The sequence below is a fragment of the Symsagittifera roscoffensis genome, chromosome 8, assembly GCF_963678635.1.
Source record: "Symsagittifera roscoffensis chromosome 8, txSymRosc1.1, whole genome shotgun sequence".
Lineage (NCBI taxonomy): Eukaryota > Metazoa > Xenacoelomorpha > Acoela > Convolutidae > Symsagittifera > Symsagittifera roscoffensis.
In genome coordinates this window covers 33,088,962-33,101,405 of record NC_087069.1, presented here as the reverse complement: position 1 = coordinate 33,101,405, position 12,444 = coordinate 33,088,962, and the positions used below count along the sequence as shown (strand labels likewise).

General features: G+C 36.0%; 1 protein-coding gene across 1 annotated transcript in view; it reads right to left on the bottom strand.

The window, feature by feature from the left end:
- LOC134852849 (kinesin-like protein KIF17) overlaps positions 1-12,444 on the bottom strand; it is a 52,851-nt gene that overhangs the window by 5,018 nt on the left and 35,389 nt on the right. Inside the window, exons 11-16 of the mRNA XM_063868681.1 lie at positions 8,190-8,370; positions 7,082-7,214; positions 6,271-6,438; positions 5,728-5,853; positions 4,999-5,134; positions 4,449-4,609 (exon numbers count right to left, since the gene is read on the bottom strand). Coding sequence (XP_063724751.1) covers positions 4,449-4,609; positions 4,999-5,134; positions 5,728-5,853; positions 6,271-6,438; positions 7,082-7,214; positions 8,190-8,370 — 905 coding nt within the window. The remainder of the gene's footprint in view (positions 1-4,448; positions 4,610-4,998; positions 5,135-5,727; positions 5,854-6,270; positions 6,439-7,081; positions 7,215-8,189; positions 8,371-12,444) is intronic.

Genomic DNA, 12,444 nt, shown 5'->3' with positions numbered 1-12,444 from the left:
GGTGCGAAACTGAAATTTAGCATTCGGAAATCGATTCAATAGCAAACTCAACGCTGAAAAAAATGAAGATAAAAATTGCTGTCCAAATTCTATCGCTTTGTAAATGAACTGCAACCTGAAAGACATTTGAGAGGTATCGAACTGATCTTTAGAATGCAAAGGCAAAGCGAAACACATTGCGTTACAAGAGAATGAATAGAGCAAAATATGGAAGAAGGATTTTTTTTGAAAAACTTAGTTGAGAAAATTGCTCAAATTGATTGAAATTTTTGGTTGCCCACCTGATGAGCCTCAAAAACCGCTGACAAAAAAAAATGAGCTATAAAGTTTCAAGAGTTTTTACAGAATATGCTTCACTGATCGGGATCTACTGAACACAGATTTGGGAGGGTGATTTTCGAGCAAAGCCGAAAAGTTACACAACTGTCAAAAAATTGTCAACTTTTCAGCGCGATCGAAGCTTAACGCTTTTCTCTAAAAAAATCATGACCTATCTAAGGGTCTTCACCAGTTTCACCCGCTCTGAAATAAAATTATCCTTTAATCACCAAAACCAAAAACTATTTCTAATCACCAAAACCAAAATTAATTCAATTTTTTACACTTAATAAAATACGTTGCAGTGCTCCTATATACGTCAATACATGAGCGCAAGCACTCGCATAAACAAAAATGGGTGTCCTACAAAATAACAATCAATTTACCACCGTGCATTTTACTACCTAGTCATTTTATTACTGAAGAATTTAAACCCCCCATAATTTAATTCCTATTTTATAACTTTATACCAAAATTAGTGCTGTATGAACTCCTTTCCTTATCTTAACTCCTATCACACCAAAGTTAACCCTGTAAGTAACGCACGCATCATATTGATGAACTGTTACACATATTGTTATACATACTCAGTAAAGCTTTAATAAAAAAAAATGCTCTCATCGACCCGTTCGTATTTAAAATTCAATTAGATGAATTTTAAATCAACATCAACATAATTACAAGAAAACAAGCTTCAGCTAAATTCATGACAATTCGACGTTTTGTTTCTGACAAATATGTTTTCTGAGAGTCAATTAAGGGTGTGCTGAAATCATAAAAAAAAAACAAACACCAAAAAGAAATAAAGATCGAGTCTTCTTTCGATTTCACATATTTACCTAAACACAAGCTGGGCTTTGGGCCACGAAATTTTTTCAAGCGAAATTATACCAAAAACAGGATTTCCTCAGAATATAAAACATATAAGTTCCGAGCAGCTGCAATTATTGAAAATTAAGAATTGACCGAGACGCGTGGAGAACCTAATCAAGACATTTCAGCGGGAAAATCAGATGTCCGAAACATCAAGCATTTAAAAGAGCTCAGTGAGAGACTTACACCGGCTGCCGCAATTTCCAGGGCAGTTTTGCCAGAAATAAAAGTTAGCTGGGATGACAAATAGAGTGGTCATTTCAACTTAAAAAAACTGATTTAAACGGCTGCACGCACACGCAAGCAGCTAGAGATAAATATGACACCTTTCCCCGTTGCACTAAACTTCGAGATTCTTGAACTTTCTGGAAATTTTATCCGGTATGAAAGTGGATCAATTGATCATGAGCGGATCATTTTATGAGGTGACCACAAAATGCTATCAATTTTGGAAAAATCACCTCTGGTTAGCCGATGGAACCTATAACATTACTTCCGAAATGTTCTATCAGCAATACTCAATTCATGTTAGTGTATCTGGTATCGCATGTATATACAACTGTCTTCCCAGAAAAAAAAGCTATCATCGGTTTTTGCAACCTTTAACTGATTTAGCACTAAACCGCCGGCCTAGAAAAACTGTTAGCTTTTGAGCCAGCTGCTCTTTGTTCATTCCTAAAAATCCCCGGAGTGCATTTTTAGGGTTGTTTTTTCCATCTCAGTTACCTAAAAAAATATTGAGCTGGGTCTCACAGTGACCTACGAAACAAATCATGATTTAGCGTTTGCTTTGAATATGCTGCCTTTCCATGCATTTGAAAGAAGAAAAAAATAGGCAAGTCCTATGTTATGAACGTTCAAAAAAATCAGAAAATATGCCACAAAAACTGTTTGGAGCCCGAAAAATTGACGGCCTGTGTCCCTACATCGGCTCTGACTAAGTAAAAAGCATGGTGAAGTTGAATTCTCACTTTTCTGTTGGAAAACACGAGATGCGGCAGTGAGTGGGCTTGCTACGACAGCAAATGCAGTGGAAATAGCACTAGTAAATTGAAAGTAGTGGGCAGCCTTCAAAACGACGCCTCCGTGCAAGAACTAGAACTTTTTCGATGCATCCAGTGGCCATAAACTCACAAAATACCGCATATTAAATGAAAGAATTCAAGACAATATGTCTGTTTCAAAGACAAAACTGATCTAAACTTTAGCATTGTCTAATTTGTGTTACGCCAGTGTGTGTTGTCTTATTTTTGTTTAATTCTTTCCTTTTTAAAAACGTATTAAATGCAAGACCTGGACTCGTGCACTAGTAATTTTATGTCGCGACAATCAACCTTTTTTGGACGGTGCGTTGATTTTTAACCTTTTGCCACTGAAAAAACCTTATTATTTTTTAAATTTTGTACCGGCTGAAACTATTAATCCGAATTATTGGCAAGGTCATTTCCAATCATTACTTACGCGAAGTAAGAAGCGCGAAATTTGCTGGCTTTCATTGGCAAAAATATCTCTCGCTTTACTCTTTGATGTTTACCAAGACGCATTTGAAGTGAGTTTTCTTTTCATTTTAGATTAAAGCGGTCTAAAGTTATAGAAATGGCTTTTAAAATATAGTGATTATAAATTGAAAGGTAACAAAGCTAGTAAGTGAAATTGCATGATGTTAGGTTGTTTAGAGTTAAAAAGGTGCGAAACTGAAATTTAGCATTCGGAAATCGATTCAATAGCAAACACAACGCTGAAAAAATGAAGATAAAAATTGCTGTCCAAATTCTATCGCTTTGTAAATGAACTGCAACCTGAAAGACATTTGAGAGGTATCGAACTGATCTTTAGAATGCAAAGGCAAAGCGAAACACATTGCGTTACAAGAGAATGAATAGAGCAAAATATGGAAGAAGGATTTTTTTGAAAAACTTAGTTGAGAAAATTGCTCAAATTGATTGAAATTTTTGGTTGCCCACCTGATGAGCCTCAAAAACCGCTGACAAAAAAAAATGAGCTATAAAGTTTCAAGAGTTTTTACAGAATATGCTTCACTGATCGGGATCTACTGAACACAGATTTGGGAGGGTGATTTTCGAGCAAAGCCGAAAAGTTACACAACTGTCAAAAAATTGTCTTTTTTGAGTCCTTAATTCTTTTAACTGAAAAATTGGAACGTTTCTGCTTGAAAGATTCCCACAGCCAGTTTTTTTTTCGATTTGACCTAGGTATGAGATGCTTTTTGAGAAAAATTCAAAAAAAGAACAAGTCCGAAATATGGCCTGATATGAGATGGTAGTTTTTGAGGCCACAACTTTTATCTATAAAAATTAGGGCCTAGCAGCTGATGCAGAAGAGATCTCCGTTACCGATTCTTTCAATTGAAATCTTAATGTCAGGTTTGGCGGGAAAATCCAAAATATGAGTCAAACATATTCCCCGTGCTGAAATTTCTGAAGGCTGCTGAAGGTGGAGCAAGGTAAAAAGAGACTAGGAAAAACGCAGACACACATTTTTTCCGAAGCCACTCGAAAAAAATTGAAATAAAAATGAAAAGCCTATGCGTTTTCATAAAACTTAATTTTACTGAAAAACAACTTTTCCCACGTTAAATTACAGAACACAATACAAAAACACATGTACTTGTTTTTTAAAGTGAGCCGATTAAAACAGTACCAGATATTATAAATGCCATTTTAAAAATCGGAAAATGAACCGACATAAACTAGGCCGAAAAACACGAATCCGAAAAAAAAATCAACATTTTTTCAATAAATATATTTTAAAACATTAATTACAACCCGCAATGATCAAAAGATACTTTTATTTGAATTCCAAGAAAATGAGTATGCCAGCCTGCACAGTAGAAACTGCACGTACATCTTGAATGTGTAACCAAAGTTGTTTATGGGGAAAAAGTTTAGTTCCCGATTACAAGTCACTTGACCTCGCAAGTAAAAAAAACAACGGAACCTAAGCCGACAAGAACTGGGACGAAGACCAAAAACATTAAACAATTGAAACCTCAATTACATAAATATAAAACAACATGGTCCGGACTGGATACTAACCCCAAATCTTTGTAACCTCCTTTCCACTGCACTAATTTAACAGCTGCTCCAAAGTAACGGAAGTTCCAAAATAAAACAACCTTAATTGTTGACAGGTTTTGCACGGAAAATTGTTTACAGGATACGAAAGTCCAGTTTCCGATAATAAGTACACCTGTTTTGGCAAGTGAGATAATCATTTGTTTGATTTGATATAAGTACCCTGTGAGACTGGCTGTTGTCATGTAGGTTGTCCCCTCTACCCGCCTGTGCGTACCCATTGCTGCCTCCTCCTCCTCCTCTGCCACCACCACCACTGCTGTCCGACAACTTAGTCCCAAATGGACCAGTGGTCCCATTTCTCTGCTGCTGCCCATCTTGGCCTGGAATCACAAGCAGTCCATCCGTTCACCAACACTCACAAATGAACATTATGATATTGACAAAACTACCAACTCAGACTCAGCTATAAAATATGAGTCGCTTGTTACTTGAGCATAGAAGCTTTCCCGAGAATTTGACGGTACACCAGTCCAATTAAGGGCTTATGGCTATTTTCCACACCTCATTGCAAACTATACAACTTGATATTCCTTATCCATGCAAACTTCCGAATTATTATAATAAAATATAAGCTATAAAAAGTGTAACACGTTAATTATTATTTTTCGAAAACTGTCAGAAAACTTAAACCTGTCCAGAATATTCACTTTTTTTATTTGGATCAGTGTATGTTTTTTGCAGCAAAAAAAAACTACCACAAGATACTGACCGAGACTGGGCAAGTTGGTTTTGATGAGCTGTACTTCGGGGAGTCGCCAGCACAGTCCATCCACATCATACTTGGCCTCCTCCTTCACTTTCCTCAGGCTGAAGTAGTTGCAGTCCCGCTGGATCAGAGGCTGCACCTACAACACGCCCCCTCACATACACAATACCATCAGCATTCAAAGAACCATCAATTGAACACACCTAGCGTATAGTTGGTCCTCTCGCTTTGTTCTGCATCGCTTTTCATCTTGCGATTTAACAAACATAGTTAAGTTAAATTAAGATAATTTATTTGCAAGGGAAAAGCATGCAAATCGTAACTAAGACTTTTTTATTCGCTGAACTAACGGATCCATGTCAAATCAAGTCTCTCAAGTGATTTGTAATCTGGCTCAAAAATTGAAGAAAACTTCTTTTTTTTCTTCAATTGAATAATTACCAACCATTCGATAATAGCAATATCATCAAATGCTCAACGTCACAGAACACAATCCAATCAGATTTTCAAACTTCTCAAAACATCCGATTCAGCTGGAATTAAATTGTTTTTGAGTTTTAATCTAAGGGTAAGTTTCAAGCTAGTTGTTCTGAAGTAATGTTTTATTGATATTAATAACTCAGAATCAGCCGCTTTCTTTAGAAAGAAGAGAACTAACGCTACGATATGTCAGCGTGCTACAGTGTTCACGAGGTTACTACCTTTAAATGAACAATTCTTTCCTTTCCATACCTTCTCCAGAATGGCTTCCACCAGCTGCATCTGTTTAGTTTGACTGCGGATGGTCTCCAAGTAGTCCCTCCTCTCCAGCTCAAACTCAGACGTCAAGTCACGGATCTCAGTCTCCGCCGCTTTTAGCTGAAGAAACGATTAAACTCAATTCAAACCAGTTGAAAATCTGACTTCTTTATGCTATATATATTAACAACATCGTGGACCTAGTTTATCCAGCTCAAAAAACGCAGACACCGCTTCGCACGAAACCTGTGCAATGATAAGTGCAAATTGGGTCAAAAAAGTGATTTGATAAAATCATGTTGAAATGTATTGTTTTATTCGTATTGTTAAATTAAATTAGCCTTTGATACTGAAAGTAAAGCTCACTTCAATGCTCTCTCGAATTTTGATATTTAAATAAACGAGCTTCATTATAAACAAAACCGACAAAATGAAAAACAAAACGACAGTATGAGAGAATGAGCTTCGTCTATTCACACTCTAAAATCTATCTCCCTGTCCATTAGGTCCATCCTTCATCCCCCTCTCTTAACTGACCTTCCTCTGCAGCCTCTCCTCCCCCTTCTCCCTGTCCTGTATCTCATTCATGACACTGTCGTACACTTGGACCACACTGTCCATGTTGTCCCTCTCTGCCGCCTCCCTCAACTGTCTCCGCCTCCTCTCCTCTTCTGTCTTCTCCTTCTGTCGCTTACGACGCAGTCTCTACAAACACACAACACAACATAAATTCATTTCAGATTTCAAGGGAAAAAACTCTTTTTGAACTACCCATATACTTCATGTAAATAACTGAACTACATTGAATTGTTGATAAGTTTCCTCCTCATAACTTCTAACATCGACCAAAAAGAAACAAAATTAACAAGCCCCTCCGTCAAAAGGTTAAGGTAGGAAATTTGGTTACTAAGTTTCGGCCAAAAAAGGAACTGTTTGCAGCATTACACAGTGGAGAATAACCCCACCAAAAATTCATTTAGAAAACAGGACCAAATTAAAGAGAACAGGTCCTTTTCTTCTTAAAAACGGGCAAGAAGGAGGGATTTTGACGAAGTGAAGATTATCAGCAAGGTCAACATCGAATTAAAAACGGTAGGATTAACAATATTCGGCAAAATATAGGAATTTCGTTTAGTGTTTATCCAACGAAGTTACAATTTAAGGGCGCCCTCAATATAACTTTTACGCTCACCCAGATTTTACTTCATTCCAGGTCACTTTACATCTGAATTTCAGCTGAAAAATATCTTTTAAAAAGTGACACTGACTATAGACATTACATTCTTCTTATGATAAAAACCATTCTAAAATAGCAGGGATGATTGATTAGTGAATTGCTCTAACAAACCTTTTCCTGCAGCCCAACTCCAGATCCTGCACTGACACTATCTCCAGCTGCAGTCTGTTTTGAGCCAGAGCCAGTAGCACCACTTCCTCCCTTTATGAATTTCTGGTTGAACATCGCCTCCAGTTCTGCCAGGCTAAATAACAGAGCACAGCATAATTGCAAAAAAATTGAAAGCCGAAAAACTTATTTCGCAATTTTTTTAGGTTGAGATTTTTAGACAAGGTTTGTACGAGCTGAAATCAGTAGCGAATATAGGAGGGAGCGTACGCTTTCTTGCCAATTTTGAGTCGTCCTTGCCAATTTTGATAATTACTATCATTTCTTGAAACCGTCAAATACTGGAGGAATCGCGAAATGCTAGTAATTACTCTTGAAATAAGGAAATGCTAGTGAATTTTTAAATATGACCCTAAGCCAAGATTTCATAGATTGGTGCAACTTATGCACTCAGATTGAACTTTCGAAAAAAAGTGTTAAATCTTCAAGAAAGGTCATGGAACCCATGAAAAAATTGAATTTAACTGCGATTCAGTCATTAATTTCAATATTGACCCGACTAGCCCCATGTCGCAGCCCATTATGGCTTTTTTGAAAGTGAAGCAAGGCCTGATGAGCCTACCAATAAAGTCAATAAAAGATGGCCAATCATGGATTAAAGTAGCCGATAAGTTTTTATTCTTTTAAATAAGTGTCTTATAATAGGTTAAATAGGTTAAAACTTTACGGTGAGAAATGCAATTTCACACAATTGCAAAAACTTAAGACTTTGAACTTGCAAGTGACACTGTTGCATGTAGATGATGGTTTGCCCTCTTTTTCAGCATAAGGCAAACGTGAACTACGGCAAAATAATGATAAAATGGAATTTAACTTAATTTTTGAAATAAGGACAATTTCGAAAACTACTGTAATTTGATGAAGCAAAACTGCAACTCAGGGTAAAACAACTAAAGCAAAAAGTTGGCTCAAAACCCAACCAAAAGGAAAAAAATCAAATACGAAAATCAACATTTTCCAAGTGTAGAAAACTTTACACAATGAAGTAGCAAATAAAATGTGGAGGTGGACTATTGAATAGATCCATGCTTCTAGTACTAGATGTAGGTACCGTTTCATGGCTGCCTCCTGCTGTTCGGTGGTGACACCTTGGCCGTTCTGGTTCTCGGGTGCGACACAATTGACATCTGTTTGCTGTCGCTGCGTAGAATTCTGCTGTGTCTCCGAATGACTAGATGGTCGTGCATTAGCTGTCAATTGACTCTCCACATTTTTGGCATTTCTAGGGGAACCTAATGCAGAAAGATATGACTTTGGTACAAGGCAAGGAATGCGAATATTTTCTGAGGAATATTTTGGGATTTGAAGGTAACAATGCTATTATTCACAAATCGTTTTTGAACTGTTATTTCACTTAAATTAGATTAATTTATTCTTGTTTTTTCGCTTCTTAATCTGTTGCACACTCATGAAGACACTGCATATGAGCGAGGATGACCCTCATCCGCCTCACATCCAGGAAGCAAGCAGCTGATTTTAAAACGAAAACTTCCCGAAAATTGCCTTCACGAAAATGGAGCGAAATTTGCTAGTTTTATGCTAGGAGCGAAAATGGAGCGAATTTTTAATATAAACCAGGTCCAAGTAGTGATCGAAGACTTTTATGGTCTTTAAGATAATCTAATCAGATTTTAAACAACTAGACTGGAACTTTCAGTAAGATCGACTCCGAAAAAAAGCCGGACACAATAAATACGCAGCAAATCAACAATCCGGAAAAAAGATATATAACCGCTTTTCGGCACTTTCGAGCCATTTCGTCATTCGATATCTTGTTCACGAAATCCATCGAGAAGTTTTTCCACAAAAAAAACCGCATAAGCAACTGAGTTCTTGTTCGATTTATTTAAGTTGCACAGTAATACAGTGCTGATTTAAATTATCCGGACAAAACGAATATATCTTGAATTTTCAAACGCACATATCTTGAATTTCAGTTAGTCAAAGCACACAAGAAAATCAGCCAATCAGGGGAAGTTGTTTTAAATGCTAATGTGCAACCTTGTTTTAAACATTGCAGCCCTGTGGGTGCCTCTTTTCATCGTTTCTTTTTCAAAATAGGTGTTCTCAAATCGTATCCTCGATTGAAGACACCATGTTACACCTAAGTTAAATAATTGCGAAGGCTTACTGTTAGACCAGTTTGTGAAATTTACAGTAGCAAAAACTGACTGAGAAAAAATTCCCAATTTTTTAAAATACCTTAAAAAACACTTTTTTCGAGAAACTGTTAAGATTTACCGTTTGAAAAAATTAAACAGCAAATCGAAGATTGGAAAAGAGTAATGACCGCAAAAATTAAACAAAAAACACTAACTTTCTCGAAAAATCTCAACTTTCGAATTTCAAAGAAAAAATAGATGCCCTTTAAGCTGTTTCAATTTCTTGAACAATTTATGAGTGGCGCTTTTTTGATAACATGAACCCAAAGTTTTTATTCCGCTAGGAAATCTTAAAAATAAATTTAATTAAAATGTCTCAGCAGATCATAGCAATTGTAAGAATAATCATAATTTCAAATAACTCGCGACTCGCTTCGCAATCAAGTTTTCTTAGCCTACAAACTTCGCTTTACGCGCTCGAAATCAGACTGAGACTCAAAAATTACAAAACGGTTTTTCTCGAGACGCTGGGAAAACTTTTTGAATATTCGAATAACGGCTGAAAAGGCTTCAATCAGATATATTACCTGTCCCATTCCGATGATTTTTCGTGGTTTTTTGATTCTGTGAGAAAAAAAAAAGAAAAACTAAAACACCCAAATCCCAAGTTCATCCCTATTTTCAATGATCGAAACAAAAATCACCACGACCAATATAAGAGTCTACACTACGTTCATTGAGTTTTAATACTGTCATTAAGTTTCAGTCCCCCTGAAGCACAGACGACCAACTTATTATTCAATCTCGCCCTTCAAACAATAGCATACGAGTCAACTAAACGGATGTAACATAAGCCCAACTAATTTTTTTTTTATAAGAAGTATCATCAACCTGTCTCAGATGTTAACTCTACGACAACTGCGCGCCCTGACAAACCAAAATTGAATTTAATTAAAAATGCAGCAAAATAAAACACGTAGCCTTATCGAAAGCGAACTCTACAAACAAAGTTTTCAACAGCAGAAAAATCTGTTATCACATTACAAAACCGTTGCTAATCGCAAGGGTAAACATGTTTTTCTGGAAAAAATCGCAAAAGTTGAATAGCGCTTGACAAGAGATAGGCCTAATCGAATAAACGCTATTATCTAAAGTAGATCAACTGTTTTCCGGCTGATATTGCTATCCTTGGTTTATGAAAAGCCTTAAGAAGTTACATGACATATTTATTTATAGCGGCGAAGATTCACTATGGGGAAAAAGTAAAAAAATTATCTATAAAATAGCCAAAGTTATGAGAATACGAAAAGTACCCTCAACAAAATAAAGCCCTGAGCAAGAAAACGGTCTGCCATTTCGTAGGTTTAACAAGCCCATACTTCTTGCTAACAATTCATACTTCACATATAACATATTAGTCAACTGAACAGCAACAAATGAATTCTTACAAGCGATAGTAAAAAATCAGCAAGGCCTTTATAAGAGTACTCACGACGTTCATTACTCTTAACTAGGCAGCTATTAATAAGCTTAATTAAGCGGATATACCTGAAGTCGCAAGAAAAATTGTGCTATGAAATTAGTTAATAACTAGGGGAAAAATTTTTACGTCGTTCCTCGGCTTAAACTTATTTGGATACTGATTAAATAGGGTAGAGATTGATTCAGTTAAAACATAGCCAACAAGAAGTTAACAAAGTGTCAATCAACAAGGAAGACGAATAAAACGATCGGCTTTTTTAATCATTTTTCAAGATGTCATGATCGAATTCCTTTCTTAAAACAACCCTAATTGAAGAAACACCGCAAACAAACAGTTGGAAAAGAGTCAATGAACGCAAGTAAACAAAAAAAGTTGACCTGTTTTTTTTGAAAAAAAACTTCAAATTTCGAAGAAAAAGATGTCCTCAGAGTTCTTTGAATTTCTACAACAATTTATGATACACACTTTTTTGAAAAAAAATTAACTCAATTTGAGAAAACTGAATAAATAAGTACTATTTTAAGTTTTTGTTCCGCTGGCAAATCTGAAAATTAAATTCCACTTCCGAAACTAGAAGTCAATCACGTTTTTCGTCACCTTTACATTTATGCTGTTCGATAGTGGAGTTTGCCTTCCTTTTAACAAAGAAAATGTACTGAATTTCAAAATTCAAACCACAAAAACGTTAATATGAGCCTGAACAAGTTTTAAACAGAGGCGAAGCTGAACTTCGCACAACTTGCGATACACTAAGCCACGACTCCAAAAAAATTGACAAAACGACAAAAAAAAACAACCAAAATTTTCAAATGATTGTAAAAATCTTTTTGATTAATACCTGTGTCAAAACACAACAGCCATTATTGAATTGGATTGCCAAAACATCGAACTGCGCTACGCATTGCGCTACAATATAATCAGTGGAATAAAAGAGAAGTCAAAAAAACTACTGTAAATTAAGTTGAAAAGATTACTTGAAAATATCACCCGAAAAAATTGGAAAAACTACAGCTACAAAAATTTCATGGTTGCATCGGATGAAATTCATAAACAGCCTTAAAAACAATTGGAAATCATTCACCGAGGCTACTAATTTTGGGTTACGCACATGTCTCTCAACACGAGGGCCATTGGTTTGAATCCCGCTTCGGTCACGGTTGGAGGGGTAACCAGTGTCATCCGCCTCCTCAAGGTGCGACCGGTTGCGGCGAAATAGATGACATCTCCCTCCCCCAACGGTATTTCAAGCAGGCCGTGGGCTATTAAAAAAGCTAATTTTGGGTCGAAACCTGTTTCGACGAAAACAAAACTGTTGTCAAAAAATCTTCATTCAGTTTTAAAAGATTTTACGAGCCATCCTGAAGCACATAATTCTATAGAAATATATTTACCCTCGAAGTTACGCAATATAAGTTGACTAAGCCGGAAAAAAAACAAACTGTTTAAATATTTAGAGAAAAAAAAACAGAAAAAAATGAACGAAAAAAATTCTGACTGTACAAATTACTGATTTAAATTAAAACAAAAATCATGCCTTAAATAGTAAGCCCATAAAAAACCCTGCCAGATAAAGAAAATGTGTTAAAACGAAAAACACGAACTCGAAATTAATTAAAACTTGAAACAGTCTTTAACTAATTACTACTTAAATGATGGTAGTTTAATTCGAATATCAAGAATATGAACATGTCAGAAGTTATATTTACCATTCCTACTAAAAT